The following is a 19,605-nucleotide window of genomic DNA, read 5'->3' as shown; positions in this document are numbered from 1 at the left end:
GGGTTACCCCACATCCTGCGTGTTCGTGAGGAGGGCTCTGCACACCAGGCACCGGCTGATGGGAATGGGGCCTTCCAAGTGCAGAAGGAACTGGAAGCAAACAGTGGGAATGAGCTGGCGGCTCCTGGAGCATTGTCCTCAACAGTCCTCAAAAGTCCTAAAAGAAATACTGGGTGGCCCTGGCCGGTTTGGCTCAGCGGTTAGAGCGTCCACCTGCGGTCCGGAGAGACCCGGGTTCGGTTCCCGCTAAGGGCATGTACCTCGGTTGCAGTTTGTCCTGGGCCCTGGTTGGTCGTGTGGGTGGCAGCCACTCGATGTGTCCCTTTCACATCGATGTTTCCCTCTCTCTCTCTTCCTCTCTCTCCCTCCCACTCTGTCTGTACAAAAAATGAAAAAATGTCCTCGGATGAGGATTAAAAAAAAAAAAGAAATACTGGGTGGTCTCTCTTACCCACATCTTCCTGTGTCCCTGGTTTTTCTGATGAGTTCTGTGCTGGCACAAATAATGCATTTATATTTAATACAACCCGAATGTCTTCTCCTGGGTGGCTCACACCAGGCAATGCCCAAGGATGCCCAGAAGCCTTCAGTTTTTATAAATTTTGTGGAAGTAAGAAGTAATAGATGGTCAGTGATCCACAGGGTACATTTGGTTCACAAACAGAAAAAAAAAATTTTTCTTTGCAAGCTCTTCTGGGTCAAGGGCACATCTCCTTTGCCTTACATTCCTTACTGACCCGAACTTAGTTACATGCCATTTATACCTTGAGATGAGAACTTTGACCCACAACAGAGAGGGAGGTCCTAACTTTGGGTGAGAAAGGAACCAAGTAAAAAGGTTGAAATGTATCTACTAGGCATACCTGACACCACAGTACATACAAAGAAGTAGGAGCAAGCTATGTCCTCAAAGCAGTTTAGAACCCAATGACCAGTGTGGAAAGAGAGATCCGTACCCAACAGAGAAATAGATTTTGCTCTGCAGAATGCATTGCCTCAATTATTCCCTTAATGATGAGCAATTCATCATCCTCAGGCATGTAACAGTTTGCCTTAGCCATCATGGAGGATTTAATGAGCATGTGTGCCTGGAGGGATAGGGACGAAGGTGTTAATGCCAATTACATCCGGGAGTGGACTTGTAGATCCTTAATACTGTCTCCTTTGGGTTTCTCTGTATTCTTTTAAACTTCTTACAATGAGCATGCCTTAATTACTTGTTATTTCTTAAACCTGTAATTCAACAGTTGATAAGTAATCCCTCCTAGGGCCCAACTTTTCTAAGAAAAGTAGAGTGAATGCCAATTTGGAATACTGACTTAAGGAAGATACACTCATTGGACATATCCATAAATATGGCCAACAACTAGTGAAAGGCATTATCCAACAGAGCACAGGTATCCTTTCAAAACACACAGGCATGAGTGTGCAGACACCTGTAATACCCCTGCAGTATGTGCCGTTGTCGATTTTCCCACGGCTTTTGCTGAAGACGCGCTGGTGACAAAGAATTTAGTCTGTGCTGTCATGTTCGGTGGGAAGTTCTTCCTGCCTGGTGATGCGTGTGATCCTGGCAGGAACATACACCCTGGCTGAGCCATCATGCTTCTGACAACTGTGATTTCGCTCACCCTCCCCAGCCTTCACTGCGTGTTCCTTCCCAGACGTCAAACGTGATGGAGCCCTGTCCCCAAGGCGTCCATGGTCCCTGGTACCGGGGGCACCCACCTGCCCTCCTGCCTGCCACGCTTATCCATGGGCACAAGCCGGCCTCAATTCTGCCTCTCCTCCAATCCACCGGTGCCTTGTCTAATGGCACTGTTCTCCTGAATGCTGAGAACCTGCTTCTGCAAACGCCTCCGGTCTTGAAAGACGAAAAGTGCTGTTTCTACTATGTCTGTTCTCGGGAGAAAACACGGAGGCTAAACCACCCCCTGCACACCGGGAGCTGAGCTGCCCAGAATATTAATGGTGAGAAGGACCTCAGTAGTTAGGGGTTTTCTTTCCAAAGGGCCATTTCTGAGAAAGAGCCTTTTTGATTTCCCCGGAATGAATGACTTCCAAGTTCCCTAATTCAATGAACTTGGTTTGACTCGCTCTCCTCTTCCCGAACCAGGCTTTTTTCTGCCCGCGGTCCGCTCTCCAACTGTGAGGCTTACAGGTCTTCACACTGCTGTCTTCCTGCTCGGTAATAATCCCTGCTTCCTGCCTTTGCCTTTGAGTGGCCATCAGCCTCTTTTTTTTGCTTTTTATTTTATTTTTTTACAGGCGAGTCCTAGAGGCCTAACATCAAAACCCCAGCACGGAGGGTCACAGGGAGATCGTCACTGTCACAGGTAGTGGCGGCTACCGTGGGGAGAGTCTGAGTATTTGCAAACCAGACTCCGCTCCTGTCCTGCTTCGCCCTGGTCTTACCAATGAGCCCCGAGTAGGCGAGGAGGCAGTCTGCGTAGTTTTCCTTCAGACAGCTGCTGACCGACCTGGACTCCGGCTGGCAGTTGGTAAAAAAGTCAGCGAGGCGCGATCTGCAACAGGAAGAAAAGGGGAGAGGATGCTTTAAAAATCCGGAGCCTCTAGACAGACACAACTTTTCTCTATCCCTTTGTTGATATGCCTTTCCCACCCCCCAAACATAGAAAATGTGAAGTCTTACAATGTTGGCTCTCATACAAACTCCCAGCCCCCCCTCCCCCAGCCCCCACCCACCTGTGTGCCTACTTATGTGCAGAGAAGTCTTCAGGGCCTACAACTGGAGGAATCAGGGCGCTTTGAAGTTTTCATTCAATATTTATTTCTGACTCAACTTATTTGCATCTTTGGGAAATATGCTTCTCGGCACACTCACTGGAGATCCACACTGGGAAAATATTTACTTTATACAGAAACATGTCCCTGGCATCCAAATCGGCTCCTGCAGCCCATCTGCTCCCATAATTCCTACTGGCTTTAAAATGTATCTGTCCTGAATGTCACTTCTCATCCACCAGCCGAGGGGCAGTGATTATCCCAGCCAAGTGGCAATGAGGAGAGCCTGCCTTCCTGGAACTGAAGGGAGAGGCGGGAGGCAGGCTCTGGCCATGGTGTCCCTGGCTCTGGCTGGGTGCAGTGGGCTGCAGTTGGAGGTGGTGCCTGGAGGGCCCCGTGATCAAAATGCAGCATCTGTCTGTAGTCTGGGGACTCCCCCGTGGGACAGCACAGTCCACTTGGAGGCCCTGGGTGCTGGGGAAGTTGCAGAGACCCAGTAGTGGTGCGGGACCGAAGACACTCTGGTCTGGGGAGGAAGAGGCCTCTTTGTGACCCTCTGGCTGTTTTTCAATCTGAAGAGGGTACTGTTGGAGAAATCCTGAATGAGAGCTGGGTCCCCTCTGAGGTCATCTCAGCAAACAACAGCTCTGCTTCTATGTGAAGAACACAATGGACTGCCAGGGAATTTAAATTCTCTGGCAATTACTGCAGACAATGCACAGTTGTCTCCGCTTTCCTCTCTCTCCCTCCCCCGAGCCGGCAGCCAACAAACCCAGTGCTGTTTCTTACTTCTTTCCATCCAAGAAACTGTATTTACTTAGCATGTTTGGTGGTATAAACAAGCAGACAGAGCAGGGTGGGATGTGGGATGATCACCAAGGTGAGTAAAGGCCTGGAGGAAGCACACCTGTGTCCCTTTCGCACAACTTGAAGTAGCAGGGGATTGAAAGGGCTGATGGCACCGTCCAAGTTCACAGCACACGGCAGAGGCTGGGCAGTGCTCCGGGGAGGTTGGTCTCTCCTTGAACCACTGTAAACCAGGCCTGTCTGAGCCTCCCTGTCTGTGCCGATCTGCACGCTCCGTATGGCAGGTGCCTGGTTCCATCCCTGTGAATCCCGGGGCAGGTGCTGGAGCTCGGCTTTATTGCCTTCGCACCGCACCTGACACTCCTACGGGGCCCTTTATATGGCTCTGCAGGCAGGGCCCTGTGCTGAGCTAGTGACTCGCTGAACCCTCCACGAGGCCCAGGCATGCATGTGTGTGCCCCTGGATCTCTCCCGCAGCTCAGCCTACCTGGTGTTTTCCGACTCTAATGAACACACCGAGGCGCATAAAACCTGGCCGTTTTCTGTAGCCGGGTCCAAGGATTTATTTTTCGGAGAAAATCCCCGAAGGTGGCTCAGGCTTACTCAACCGGCTCCAACGGCATCCAGCTTGGATTGAGCGTTAATTTCAGAAGTGTTTCCTGGTCGTGAAAGTTAATGATCTAGCAGCACTGGGCTTTGAACTTCACAAAAGCCAACTGGGGTTCAAGCAGCTCAGCTGCAGCTCCGCCTACAACCCGGCAGCGCTCCGGCCCGCCCCCCAAAGACAGATGACAGGTCCCTCCATGTACGTGACTCCGTTTCTCATGGTCTCTGGAGCGGACTATTAACTGAGCAGCCCCGTGCTGTGGATTACTGTCCCTCAGCGAGAGCCTACTGCCACCAGACTCATTTTGCTTAACAACCTCAGAATTGACTCACAATTGGACTCTGGAATGGAGGGCTAATTGAGTCAGTCTGCTGCACAGAGCAGAACCCTGATGGAGAGGGTAAAACTGTGCATACTGCTCCGAGCAGACACTGGGCAGGCTGGTGTTGGAGAGACCAGCAGGGCAGACCTGGCTCTAAGACAAACGCAGCCCGTGCAGGGAATGAGAGCTTCGAAATCACTGTGAACACACGCAGCTCTGCTAAGACACCACCATTTCCACGGCTCCTGCCCACGGGGCCCGGCTCCCCGTAACATTTCTATCTGGAGACAGGGCGGTCACATTATGGGATCACACTTTACAGAGACAAAAGCTGAAGTGGGGAGAAGGTTACACCGTGGTGCGATGGAGCCAGCTCATCACTGGCTGACTGGTAAATGTTCAGGAATGTTGTGAGTTGGTTAACATCACAGTGATAGCTTGTAAGCAGCCTCCGTGGGAGTATTTACACCACGGTAATCAGCACACACCACAGATCAGGGCTCTGTGTTGTTCTTGGAAGAGGTTTTAAATATTTACCAGCACAGCCCTGTTTAAGAATCAGTATGATTCGGTCAATCCCACCCACGTGTCAAGTCTTGGGAGTCAATTCCAGTCCTTCCCAGGCAAGGTCCCCCCGCACCCCCAGTCACCTTTGGCCCAAAGGAAATGGTGTAGTACCAATTAACTTCTGGTCTTCTGCACCTTCCAAAGAAAGGAAACAGGCCTCCCCCAGAGACGCTTCCTTCCCAACATCTTCTCTTAACACAGTCCTCTGAAATCTCTTAGAGCAGTGTGTGCAAATGCTTCCACATTCTGACAAAGCAGCTAAATCTGTGTCCGCCCCACTGACTGGACGCTGTGTCAAGTGCTTGTGACCTAATGATAAGATCCCTGCCCCTGAACTCAGATAACTCACAGTCCTGAAGCTGAGAGAAACAAGTAGAAAGATTATAATGACACAGTGGCTAGTTCTTCATAAAAAGGTCAGAAAGGCTGCTAATAAGAATAGTTAACATGAGTGTCGTATTTCGTACATGCTAGGTGTGTCTCTACATACCGTGTATTTTTTCCCAACAACTCTAACAAGGTGGGGACTGTCGTTTTACTCTCCTAATTTTACAGAGAAGAAAACCGCAGTCTGGCAAGTTTAGACCAGAGAAAAACAGTGAGTCGTAGAAGCAGGATTTAAAACCACACATTCTGATCCCACAACTTAAGCTTTAAACAGGACGCAGCTGCAGAAGCTGGTTTCAGAGACACTGTGATCTTGGGACTGAGATTTGCAGGATCTTGAGCACAGGTGAAGGAAGGTATTCCAGCCAGAAGGAAGAGGCACGGGATTAAGTAACCACACTCGTAAGAATCCCAGAGTAAGAATACTCTGGTGTCTGCACATGCTAGGCACTGATCGAAGTGCTGTGTTCACACATTTAATTCTCACAACAGGCTTAGAGGGTGATACTACGGGCCTCATTTTACAGATGAAGAAACTGAGTCAAAGACAGGATGAGGACTCCTTGAAGGGGTAGAGCGACTGGAACGTGACCACATTCCGTCCGACTGCAGAGCTGGGGCTCATTCTCTGTCAACACAGGCATCATCCAGAAAACTCAGCCATTCACTGGGGACGGCAGGACCACAGGAGCAAATGCTGAGTGCCGGGCAAGGCTGCAAAGAGCCTGCAATGACTGACCCACGAGTTTGGATACAAGCAATGGCAGCCACTGAAGGACTTGAAACAGAGAAGTAACTCGATCTGATTTGCATATTAGGAGCACCCCGGGGTCTCCCGGTTGTTCAGCAAAGATTTGTTTAATGCCTACTCTGTGCCCTCGCTGTTGGGGAGAGCAGGGCACTGGATAAAGATGGGAGAAATGGTTACTTGGGAGACCACAGCCAGGGGTGAACCAGAGGGAAGAACCGAGGGCCAGAGGAGAGGAAGAAAGGATGCACTGAGCGGTGGGCATCGCTCAAGCAGAGGTGAAGACTGCACAAGGAGAGGGCGGAATGGGGTCATGGACCACTGGGCAGACAGTGCTGCCATGGGGCAGACACTGGGATGCCAGGTCTGCGAGGAAGGTAGTGAGGTGGGCTGGAACCACGCTGAGTTCACGGTGCTGTGGGGAGCCAAGTGTTGTTCAATCACCAACCACAGCCTGAGACCTGCTAGCCCCGCCCCCCCAGCATGCCAGCCCCTGTGCACATGTCCCCCTGCCCACTGGCGTCAGGAATCACCAATCACAGCCTGAGACCTGCTAGCCCCGCCCCCCCAGCCCCTCTGCACATGTCCCCCTGCCCACCGGGGTCAGGAATCACCAATCACAGGCTGAGACCTGCTAGCTCCACCTCCCCAGCATGTCAACCCCCTCTGCACATGTCCCCCTGCCCACTGGCATCACGAATCACCAATCACAGCCTGAGACCTGCTAGCCCCGCCCCCCCCAGCATGCCAGCCCCTCTGCACATGTCCCCCTGCCCACTGGCGTCACGAATCACCAATCACAGCCTGAGACCTGCTAGCCCCGCCCCCCCAGCATGCCAGCCCCTCTGCACATGTCCCCCTGCCCACTGGCGTCACGAATCACCAATCACAGCCTGAGACCTGCTAGCCCCGCCTCCCCAGCTTGCCAGCCCCTCTGCACAAGTCCCCCTGCCCACCGGGGTCAGGAATCACGTGCAGCCTGTTCGAATGGCTTCCCTGCCGGGGCTGCCAACCCAGAGCACTTACACACCCAGTGTGGGATTAACAGAGAAAATCCACAACTGGATTTCTTCTGGAGACATGAAATCTCCATGACGACAGCAGTGATGACCATGATGTTTTCCTCTGACAAAATGGAAATGAAAAGAAGAGGCACTGGGGGAAAACCTGTCTCCCTCGGAAGGGAACTTTCCCGCTGCGGGAGGAGCCGAGTGCCGGCAGCCGCCACGTCCCCGAATCTGCGGCGGAGGAAACCGTGGTTTATGCAGAAGAGATCATATTGAAGGAAGCATGCTGCTAACTGGAAATAGAAAAACGATTATAATGATAAAATCTAACAGCGTCTTCTCCAACAGCAGATGGTCTTTTGACAGTGGGGGGAAATCATTTACCTACTCGTTTTCTAGTACTTTTAGGAAAACAGAGTTAAGGTGAACAGGTACAAATCATTCTAGAAATGCCGTTTAACCCAGGCTGGATTCCCTACTGTCGTCAACGTCTCTCCAGGTCACACCCCGCACTTGGACACAGGCCGTGTGCTTGGTGGAACAGAGCCCTGGACTAAGCCTCGTGAGATCTTGAACGCGATCCAGACTCTGACACTAATTAACCAGAGTTCCTAAATATGTTGCTTAATTACTCAGCTCTTGGATTTCCCTCCCACTTGGAAATCTGGTCCGTGGGACACTCGAAGCTACTTGGGGGAACAAAGCCACTTGTTTTCAAAGCATCATTATCACTCTTACCTATGACTGCATCCCACCGTCACACATGACTTCAGAGTTGAGGCATTTGGTTTCCTTTGCATCTAGAAACCAAGACTTTTCTAGAAGATGCCCTCATCTCACAGAGAAGCTCAAGGTCAAAGAGGTTAGGGTCCGCCCAGAGTCACCTACATGGTGGACGGTGGCCCTCAGGGCGAGAGGAACTGCCAGCCGCCTGTGACAAAGCCCCAGAAGGGAGAAGTGTGGAGGGTCCTGGGCTTGAGTTGTTCTGGGGTTGCACTGACGTCATCAAATACACGATTGCTCTCCCTCTGCCCCCATTGGACCAGACTGTTCTTCGGAGCCTTCCTCCTAATGGGACTCAGCCTCAGTGAGCCCTCTGAGCCCACGCAGGGGCACAGCGGGGCCTGCTCGGTGCTGAGGCACTTGCGTAAAGGGTGGTGAGTCTGTCCTTGAACTGGGCTTCCCTTTCCAAAGGGCCTGCAAGACTTGACTCCCCAGGGGAAACCTAAGACCTGGGGAAAAGATCCCTTCATTAATCTGCTTGGGTAAGACATCACCAGCATTTTTTTCTCGGAACCCAGTGGGAGCATAAGGGCTTTAAAGTCTTGGTTTTCAATTCAAGCCCCTCGATGGGAAGCAATGTGTGACAGGCCAGGAGGGACACTTGCCTGTTTCTGAGCCCAGCCCCACCTTTTAAGCTCTTACACCTTGGGGAGCTATTTCCCTTCTCCACCTGGAAAATGGGACCAATGCTTGACATGGCTGCTGTAAGACCTAGATGACCGTACATCAGGTGCCTCACCTGGAACCCAGGGTACACATTGCCCAATAAATGTTTACTTCCCATCCTCTCACCTTTTCTCCCCGACCCCCAGTCCCTTCCCATGTTAAGCCCTTGCAACAAAAACACACACCAAACACACAGAAACATACATCTTCGGCTATCGTCTGCTGGCTTTTATAGCATATTCTCCGGATGGGCTACGTGTGTGTGACTCAATTCAGCGACTTTGGCCCAAGCATACTCAAGAAGTCCCAAGCCGGGGACCCAGTGGCCCTGACTTAACACATCTCAGCCACGTGAGCTCATAAAGTAGAAGCATTTTAAGAAAAACTACTTTTTCTTACCCCTCGGGTTTAGAGAGAAAAAAAAAAACAAGCCATATGTTTAAAATAACTAAGTATCAGTAAGTTTGTTAATACTGCTAATCTCTTATGCAGAATAAAAATAATTTGAAAAACATGCTGCTGATATTAGACCCAGGACGACAAAACAAGAACACAGTCATGGTAATTTTCTGCTGTAGTGACACAGAGCAGATCCCTCCTGTTCTGTTCCTAGTACATTACCTTAGCCCTTCTCCCCACGGCCCCTGGAGAGCACATCTGGAAGGCAGCCTTTGGCAAATCAGAGCCTGTATTAATACATTTCGCAGGGGGTGGTTTCTGGCCTTGCTGCTCCCACTTTGGGTTCCTTGGAGCGAAGGCCCAGCATTTATGGGGGTGGGGAGGGGGGGCTCAGGCCACCCCTCAGAAAGCCCGGGCCCTCCCCACATCTGGGGGCGGGCATGTCTGTGGGGCACAGGCCCTGGCTCACACACCCCAGGCACCGATGCCCGAAGCTCTGCACATCGGTGTCCCTCAGCCCCTTCACCTGGCCCCCACTCCTCGTGGGATGACAAAAGCCTTGGCCGGTGGACATGTTTCTCGGTGACGTAGCCAGGCCACGGCCCGTGCTGTTGGGAAAGAGCGCTCTAGGTCTCAGAAGCCTTCAAGATTCTGTTTCCGGGGACAGGAAGGGCTCTGTGGCCAGAGGTTAATGTCTGTTCCCCCAAATCCCTGCTCAGCTTCATTTCAACACTTGAGAGGCCACAACCCATCAGAAACGCCCGCTCTCCACTTGTCCTGAGGAACCCTGATTACGCTGCTCGTCGGGCTCCCCTCAGCCCCTAGCCCAGCATGTGGGGGACCGGGGGCTGGGGTCAGTGCCGCTGAGCTTGGCGCCCGGGCCTGTGAGAAAGCATCCCCCACAGAGGAAGCAGGGCAGGGAACCCAAGTAGAGCCATGCATCGCGGTCGTCCCGTGGTCCTGCTCGGGGTGTCCCTCCAGGGGAAGGGTTTGGTGACAGCAGGCTGCAGGGCAGAGCTGCGATGCTTCCTTAGCCTTCTGATCACATCAAACCGCAGCGGCCCCGAGGGAAGTCTGGGACAGCATCTGATCAGTGTCGGCACCCTCGCCTGAACACCGACAGCCATCAATCAACATCTGCGGAGAGGCTGACAGGGCCTGCCAGCGAATCTCTGCGTGGCACATGCGAAAAGCAAGTTAGAGTAGTTGGCGAGGGGATCAGTTTCAAACCAGAGAGGGCTCTCAGCAGCCTCTGATCAGGTGCCTCACAGCAGCCCTCCGGCCAGAACCCCTCTCCACCACCTCAACCACTCTTGCCAGTACACCCCCTGATGTCCCAGTTAAGCAGACAGGAAGTCATAATGGGAGCACAGAACATTGCAAACAGCCCCTGCGCGGCGTTGCCAAGTCAATAAAGTTGTTTTGTACTGTCCACGCTTCAGCATGTCCATTAGTGTAGAAAACCTCGCCTTGGCAGTACTTGCTTTTATGGGAAGAAATGGAGAGAGAAAGACATTGGAGGTTTTCTGGATGCTGAAATTAACCAGTAGCTTTCTGATGGAATAAGAGCAGATGACAAATACGCCGTGACTCATAAAAGTAAATCTTATCCAATAAGCCTCTTATATTTCTGCAGGGAAACTTTGGAAATTGGTGTGTGACTATGCCACGAGGAAAAACAGAAATCTGGATGTCCCACCGCTCTCCCAGCAGGGAAGCAGGGTTTACATCTCCAGAGCAACGCGGTGTGGATTCATTTCATGCAGAACCTGCAGGAGTGACTTACAGAAGCTGCCTCATAGCCATCCTGGAGCCCGAGGAGCTCCAAGTCACCTGCTCAGGAACCCCGGGCTACAAAGGGCACCCACTAGGCTCCCACTGAACTATGTATGCCCTCTCCTGCTTCAGAAAGAATTTTGAGATGCATTCCGATATAACGCGGATGCAACAGAAGAAACCTAAAAAATCAGTGAGGGAATTGGTGGCCGTAAAAAGATAAGCCAGAGGTAGAAGACGGCTGGTACGAAATGCACACACCCCTGGCTAGAGGAAGGTGATGCATTTAGTTCCGTGCTTTTTAGCAACTTCTGGGAAGAGAGGTTCCACTGTTCATGATATACCAAAATTAAAATCAAGATAGGTGCTTGGAAGAAACATTACTTATGGCAGGCAGAACAAGGGCACCCGAAGATGTCTCCAGTCTAATCCCCGGAACCGAAGACATGTTTCACGACAAAAGCGCCTTTGCAGATATGGTTAAGATTGTGGACCCCGAGGTGGGGGGATTATCTTGGATTGTCCAGGTGGCCCCGATGTAATCACAAGGGTTCTTGAAAGTGGAAGAGAGAGGCAGTTGAGGAAGTCAGTGATGTGAGAAGGGCTGGGCTGGCCTTTGCTAATTCTGAAGATGGAGGGAGGGACCGTGAGCCAAGCAATGAGGCAGAGAAAAGGCAAGAAAGTCGATGCACCCCTAGACCCTCGGGAAGGAATTCCGCCCTGTGGACACCTTGCGTCCAGCCCAGTGAGGTCTGTGCAGGCCTTCCGACCTCCAGACCTGGAAGAAACAAATTCGTGTTGTTTGAAGACAGTGTGTGCCAATCCATCAAGCCAGCGGCAGGAGACTGCACCACACTACTGCAAAGCCGTCTACGGTGAGGTTCTGAGCACAGACTTTGAAAATGGGCTAGGCCTTCACTTTAATTCAGTTCTATACTAACCATCTCATTTTTGGCAAGTACCTTAACTTCTCTGAAACTTAATTTACTCCAGTGGAATGTCACTAAGTCTTTCAGAACGTTCCTGGAGAATTAGGTGGAGCTGGTACCTGGCAGCTGTTTACCACTGTCCCAGGTTTCCTACGTACATGAGGACAAAACTCATCAGCACTGGTGTCTTCTGTTCTGCTCTGGACCCGCCCGGGAGGTCCACTCGGACCCTGAGACCTCCACGAAGCCCTAGGATAGAGCTGACCAGACCACACTGGTATTTCCCTTAGAATATATCTGCTGATGACTTGGCGTCTTTGGTCTGAGATCACAACCCACCTGTTCAAAGCCCATATATGCTCAATAAACTCACGATCAAACCCTGGCCAGGGTGGCTCAGTTGGTTGAGAGTAGTCCTATGCACCTGAAGGTTTGATTCCCGTTGAGGGCACATGCTCCCGGGTTGGGGTGTATATCGGAGGCAAATGACCAATGTTTCTCTAGCACATCAATGTTTCTCCCTGTCCCTCTCCCTTTCTTTCTCTCAAAGAAAATCAATAAAAATGCATTTAAAAAAATCTCATGACTAATATCAGGAGAGATTTCTCCTGTGAGTCCTCCACACCCTCGAGCAGAGAAGCGTGTTTTACAGGCCAGTGGGACCTCCCCCATGGAAACAGCTGGCGCAGTGCGACTGGTCCCTACACGTGGACCCCACACGACGCCCTCTGCTGGCTTGGCTGGCATCAGGCCTGCGTAAGTGTAAGGAGGTGCTTTCTGCACCCCAACAGGGAAGCATTCCCATCATGACGTCTGTGGCCAGAAAAACTGAAGTCTAATAACATTAAGGAAACACAGGTAAATTCTAGAAACTTTCCCAAATGCTGCCTGGCCTCTTTCAGTCAAACTTGGCTTCTCTGAGGGTGCCCAGAAGAAGAAAAATTAAAATTACACAGGCTCTCTTGACTTGGATCATTTGAAAAACTCCTCCCCCTGCCCCCATCCCCAAAGGGCAAGCACTGAATATCTCAGAGGTACCTGCGCCCCCAGCTCCAAACTCGCCGGAATGTTCATTTACCTTCAGGACCTTGAGGAGCTGCGTTTCTGTGTGTCCTGGGAAGGCGTGGGGAACAGGGCCGACGGATGGATGTCTGAATGGCCAACAGCCTGCACTTGCACAAGCAGACTTACAGCAGAAACATATGAAGGTAATATCCCCTATCAATCTTTAATAGGGCTGCAGCCGTCCTAAGGAAAATGATGCTCCACAGTAAATTCACAGTAGGTCACTTTCCTTCCAGGCACGTTGACTTAAGGGCAACAACGGCTTTGAGCTTCGCAAACAGCTAGGACCTGCCTTCCTAGTCCACTGGTGGCATCACTTTCTCCATCGCCATCAGATAAGCCTCCCCTGTTCAGGAAATCCATAACCCTTCTTGTAGTCCATTCTCACGTTTAACATCCTCTTCTGGACGGCACCTTCCCCTCCCGTCGCGCCGCCAGCCTTTCGACGTTGTATCCTGGAGCCCCCAGCTATTAAAATGGCACGCCCCCTCTTTCCCGCAGGGCAGTGGAGCTCACTCCGTGGTCCACACCAGCCATGGTGACAATAAACTGTCCCCCGACCACTCTACCCAACCGGGTAAACTTCAGGTTTATTTGTTTGTTTATTTTCACCAGAACATCACATATATTTATTTCGGAGGTTACAGCAATGTTAAAATCAACAAGTATAATTCTTAACTGCATCAAGTAAATTTAGCCATGTAAGTCACTTTTAAAGTTATTTTCTCCAAAAAACTAAGGGACCTTTTCTTTTCCATCCCACATCCCACGGTTCCCCAGTAGTTCTGAGTGTGGAAAACTTTCAACTGACTGCTTTGGGGATATTTCAGACTTCTTTCCCCAAATAAAAACTAATCGGAACAAATCGTATACTGCCCAGATTGCTCTGCAGGTTATTTTGGCCTATTCCCAGTGATCTCAAGGGTCTCCTTGGGCCCCCCACTGGCTCCGAGCCCCAGAGAAGGCTCCTGCTTCGGCCTTCCTATCCCCACCTCCTCTCCATCCCTTTCTGCTTTACATCTTCACTTTGTTAACAGTCTTGTCTTCATCGTGAGAAGGTGGGCACTTAGAACAAGGCTCGGCATAAAGCAGATGTTTACGAAATGTTTGCTGACGGAGTGACGGAGTGAGTGAGTGAGGGAATGAATGAGTGATCTGTGGGCATGCACTGTGGCTCCCATCACCTACAGATCAATACTCATCGCAGACATCTGGATGTCACAGGTTCAGCACAGACGCGGAGAAACCGCCGCTGCATCTAATTGTTCCAGACACTGTCCCCAAAACAACGGCCTGTGTTCAGAGCCAGTCACAGAGCCCTGCGCTTCACGGGCCTGTGCAGTTTCACACCCAACAGCCTGGCCAGCAGCTCGGCCTTTCTCTACAGTGGAGGCCAACGTTCACCCGAAGTCATAGAGCTGGTAAGTTAGTCAGGGTGCAACCTGAAGACCATAGATTCTCAAGCTCATACCCCAGAGCACCGCAAGCAGAAGTAATATCAGATTTGTCAACTTTAGCTCTTGGACTTTGCTGTCGTTTTGATGTGAACTGTGTCCCCGAGAAGCCAACATCTCTTAGAAGTACATCTGAGTGATCTTGACCAGACCCACGAAAGTGTCATGACAATGAGCGGGCATTTTTTTGTTTGCTTGTTTCATTGTGCTTTCAGTTTAAAAATATAGAAATATAAGATGTGTGTTACCCCAGCAGCCTAGGTCACCGGGTGGACATTTCCTTAAAAAGTGATGCTCCTAGTGTGGACCCGGACCAGCATCCTCATCACTGACAATGTTCTATAATGCAAATTACCATCCCCCACCTGGACCCCACACAGCTGGAGCTGGAGCACCGCAGCCCTGCAGCGACGGCTCCAGGGAGAGTCCTGACACCGCCCCCCCCCCCCCCCCGTGTGTTCTGCCGGCAGCCTCTGGGCTTTGGACCCCGCAGAGCACCTGGCCTTCCAGCCCTGCTGAACCACCAGCCACTATGCACAGCAAAAAGCAAACTTCCTAAACCGCAAACCTTACTTGTAGCTAAAAATGTGTCCACCTGAATTTTTGAACTCAGGACGTGAAAGAGGTGATTCCCATTTACTTTGGTCTGTTTGGACAGGAAGGCTGTCTAGCCGGACGGTGTCGCTGGACTCAACGCTCTTGGAGAAAGGGCATCCTCTGTCCCCAGACCCCATCCTAAGACGTGCAAAGCTGTTCGATGGAGCCAGTTAACTCTCCAATCGGCAGCATCCAACGCTGGGCGCACCCAGGAATCTTGAGCTTCCAGCTTCCTGGCATTTCCGACTCTATGGGTTATCCCTGGTCCAATGTCACCATAATCTCTCAGCTCTTACTGTGGCAAATGGCCATGGAGCGGGAAGAACGGAGAGGGGCTGGCTGTACCTGAGATGGTCAAGGTCTGCCACCCTGTCCACATGCCACGAAGCAGGGCTTACCTGTGACACTGTCCCCAAACCCCCACCTAAGAGAGAAGCGCCACTGAGTCCTTCTGGACACAGAGGGTGTGGACACATCAGCCCAGAGTTCTGCCTGAAGGAGCTGAATCGGATGCTGAAACCCTTTGCAGTGCCCAGAAAGAGGAGGAGGGCTGTCTGGAGGGCATTCGCAGAGCCGGAAGCTGAGCTGGGCCAGGGACACCGGCAGCCACAGGGACGGCTCCGCAGTTCCGGAGTTCCCAGCGCCCACTTCCACCTGGGAAGGTCCGGGGTCAGTCCCCCACGACACCCCGCAGCCCCGCCACCTGACCTGTGGAGCTGGATGGGACCGATGGGCACAAGGCAGCCACCGACACCCAGACTGTCTTAGCTCAAGGGACCCTTGTGCACACACGTCTTCTAACCCAAGATGATTCTGGTCCTCCTAGTGCGGCCGTTGTCCAAGTGAGGTCCCAGCACCCCGGCGATCTCAGAAAGCCTTTTAGGGTCCGCGAGGTCAAAACTAATTTCCTGGCCACACGAAGTTCTCATCCACCTTCCCCACCTTCACTCTCTCACCACGGGTGTGTCCGGAGGCCCACGACATGGGAGACCGCGGACGGCACGCCGGAGCGCATGTCAGAGACAGACCCGTCCAAGTGTAAGGCAACGCCAGCTCCTCACCAATAGTTTTTGTTTTGGAAAATATAGTGATTTTTAATACAAATACACTCTGTTATTTATAGTGACATGTAATGGGCTTCTGGTGTTATTTTTGAATAAAGTGATAAATGCGTAAACTTGGCTTCAGCTTCGATTCCCAACATGGTGAGTATTGACGGACCCGTCCTGCAGAAACACGAGCCCTTTGGGACCGCCGGTCATTTTCAGACCGTCAAGGAGTCCTGAAGCCAAACAGTTCGAAAACCACTGTTTTAATGCAAAGTGAAGTACGTTTGGTGAGGGGCACTTAAGCCCTTCTTGACAAGATTCAAAGGTCTCTCACTTTTTGTTTTAAAATGAATAGTTACAGAGAACAGAGTGATGACTGCCAGAGGCGAGCGATTAGGGGCCTGGGTGAGAAAGGGGGAGGGGTTAAGAAGCACAAATCGGTAGTTACAGAATAGTCACAGGATGTAAAGTTCAGCACAGGGACTATGACACTGTAATAACCTCTGCAGGGTGCCAGGTGGGTGCTGGACATATTGGGGGGGGGCACTCTGTAGAGTATATGATTGCATAACCACTATGCGGTCCATCCGAAACTAACACAAAATAATCTTGAATGTAAACTATAATTGAAAAATAACATTTTTAAAAAAGCAAATTCAAAATGAATAAATAAAAGTGACACCAAAGTCACCTCCAGGATCCAATTCCACACACCCAGAGAGACTTTGGAAAATCACATGGGTGGTCAGCAAGGTCCCCGCACCCCGTCCCCGCCGCGGCGGCCCGACGGGCCCTCCGGGTTTCGTTCATGGCATCCCGGGGTGCCTGCAGCAGGTGCTCAAGATCAGACCTGTCAGCAGTGAAACGGGGAGGGTGACGACAGCCCCCGCGTCCAGGGTCGCTGGGAAGTGCTCAGGACACTGCCTGGCACACAGTAAATGCCAACTAAAGGCCGCTGTCCTCGTCATCCTCCTCGTCACCATCACCGTCATCCACATGTCCCGGCCGCCACGTCCCTGGCTCCGCAGATTTGGGGCTCCCGAGTCCTGTCCATGAGCCACTCTGCCCCCGGTTGTGGCAGGCTTCCCAACAGGGTGACGGGATGACCCACAGCACAGACCCACCCAGAGGCGCGGAAGGTGCCGATTCAGTGGCCCTGAGTCACTGACTGCCCTTTGCTGGGTGGCTCCCGTCACTGACTCAGACTCCAGCACCTCTAAGGAGCCTCTCTTCACGGCTACGTGGGTCACAGAAATGGCACACGCCCCACGAGGCTGCCAGCGGTCCCCCCACTGCCTATTCAGTTGAAACAATAGTGAATCTAGGCCTCCAGGCCCAAGCATCTGTGGCCAGCCCCACTCACGCCTTCCTGTGTGCAACTCTGCGCGTCAACACGGTCTATTCGGGACAGGACTGCCCCTGAGCTGACACACGCTCCAAGCACCTCTGGACTCTGTCCGCCCCCACCTCCGTCCCCCGGTCTTCCCTGACGGTACGAGACTGAAAGATGCTGATGTGGAGGGCTGAGCAGCAGGGCCCCGCAGACGGCTGACATTTCCACGTGCTGCCTGACGCCGTGGGCGCACCCGGGCGACGGCCGAGACCTGCCCCTCCACCCACAACCCGCGGAAAGTCTGTGCGGGCAGCTGGGGGGAAGTGTTGCACTTGAAATCTTAGGCTTTCTTTGTCCTCTAGGATGAAACGTGGAAGGAGCGGGGGAGAAGGGACAGAGTGTTTGCTGTGTGGGGTGGCAGGCGCGGTGTGACACACAGCTGTGCTGTGCAGACGGAGCCACCACCCCCATTTACACACGTGACGCTGAGCCTGGAGCGGCTGCGTCCTAGGACCAGCCGACCCGATGCGTGCCCAGGCCCACCTCACTCGCAAACACATCTACAGCGGCCGGGGAAGGAAAACACATCCCAGCTCCAGCTCAGTGTGGTCCTTTCCACGTTGGTGGTTTTTTTAAATTCTTGTTTTTCTTGGAGGCCACATTTTCTGCATAATTAATTACTTTTGAAAATTACAGAGCAATTTCCCATTCACTGAGTTGGAAACGCCCATGGAAATGGAAATGCCGATGTGACTGCAGAATGTCTAATGGGGGGTAATGCCTGGGTGGGTCTGGGGTCTCCTAGGGTAGAGCAGAACTCCACGCTGGGCTGTGCGACCTGGGCGTTAATGACACATGACAGCCACGCAGCCAAGAGGGGGCTTATCCCCCCCCCCCCAGAAATGAGCCTGCTCTGGGTCCTGGCTACGGGCGCTGGCCAGCACAGGGTGCCCTGCGACCCCACAGGCTGCTGTCTGGATGAGCGGGCAGCCTCTGAGGAATACTGGGGTCTCCCTCTTCCCTGTTCTTTCGACCCATTCCTTGCTCAGTGGATGAAATGCATTTGAGTATGAAACAGAAGCACTCCCTTCCTTTGGAATGAAAGAAAAAGAGAGATCTTAACATCTGTGTTCAGTCTAGGCGTGAAGGGGAAGCTAGTTTTCCCTGCCTCTGAATTTCATGGGTCCAAGTACACGAAATGGCCTCTGGGCGGAACAGAAGGACCCCTGTGAAGAGGAACAAGCCCCATGAGGCAGAGGAGGGGTTCCCTCGGGGGCTCTCCCAGCTGCCTGCAATCTTACACCAGGTGGTCTGAGTCTAGGGTCCCAGAGACCCCTGCACGCCCCCCACCCAGCCCCACTTTTGCCCATCTGGGAGTGATTTCAGGTCTCTCTCCCTCTGCACCGTTCACCAGCGCTGCACTCAAGACGCAATCCACAACACAGACGCTTTCCCATGACCGATGAACACCACAGGGCGAGGAGGAGGCAGGGAGGCAAACACCGGGATGACCCCAACGGGTGACGTAACCATGGATGCTTTAGAGCTGGCTGTCACTCTGTGACAGCAAAGAATTCAGCTCCCGTGAGGTACACAGCCAGGCCCCTGGATCTGTCACCTTGGGGGAGCCGAGGGCTGAGGACTTGGAACTCCAATTGAGTCCACCCAGCTAAGCAGGGGCTCCTGGGAAAGGGGCGCACGGTTCACACACCGAGGCCCCTCGGAGTCAAACAGACTGTGCTCCATAAATGTGACTGAGTTCGTAACAATACTAAAAAACCCACTGTGGTCTGGGAGGATTTTCTCCGATTGTAGAAATGACTCTTGCAATCACTAAGCTGTCAGAGAAACCACTCTGATAGGGAAAGAGTGCTCAAAAGGAAATTAGAGAAAGTAAGAACTTAATGAGCACGTATTACCTGAGTAGTTCTTCCTTTTAAATGATGCTAAGAGGTTCTGATGGACATTATGTCCTAACTCTCTGGGAAAACTGTCATTACAGCTGATGCTGTCTTGGCTGCTGAGCCATACCGAGCGGCGGGCCCAGAGGCTGCAGGGATTATTGTTCTGCCTGTCTGGAACCAAAGGCAGGAGGGCTGAACCGTGTCAGAACATTGTATTCGTGTCAAGAAAGACAATCGTTTGGAAATGGTGACAGAAATCAGGTTTCAGAGTGAGCAAGGCCAGGTTGATGTCTGAATCCTCCACGTGGGAGCTGGGCACTGCTGGGCTGGTCGCCCCTCTGGTCGTCCCCGTGAGGAGCGGCAGGGCTGATTAGAGATTACATTTGTGAGCTGCTTGTTGTCAAAACCCAGCTCCCAGCTCTTGTTTTCCTCCTGTGCCTTCCCCAAGCCCATAGCCCCC

The 19,605-nt window shown here is 52.2% G+C and overlaps 1 protein-coding gene across 2 annotated transcripts in view; it reads right to left on the bottom strand.

The window, feature by feature from the left end:
- The window catches only part of GFRA1 (GDNF family receptor alpha 1), a 201,610-nt gene that overhangs the window by 29,962 nt on the left and 152,043 nt on the right, over positions 1-19,605 (bottom strand). For both annotated transcript variants that reach the window (XM_036265512.1, XM_036265513.1), the window contains one exon: positions 2,416-2,525. In XM_036265512.1, the coding sequence (XP_036121405.1) occupies positions 2,416-2,525 (110 nt within the window). The remainder of the gene's footprint in view (positions 1-2,415; positions 2,526-19,605) is intronic.

Source organism: Molossus molossus, unplaced genomic scaffold (genome assembly GCF_014108415.1).
Source record: "Molossus molossus isolate mMolMol1 unplaced genomic scaffold, mMolMol1.p scaffold_m16_p_17, whole genome shotgun sequence".
Classification (NCBI taxonomy): Eukaryota; Metazoa; Chordata; class Mammalia; order Chiroptera; family Molossidae; genus Molossus; species Molossus molossus.
This window is presented reverse-complemented; position numbering and strand designations above follow the sequence as displayed.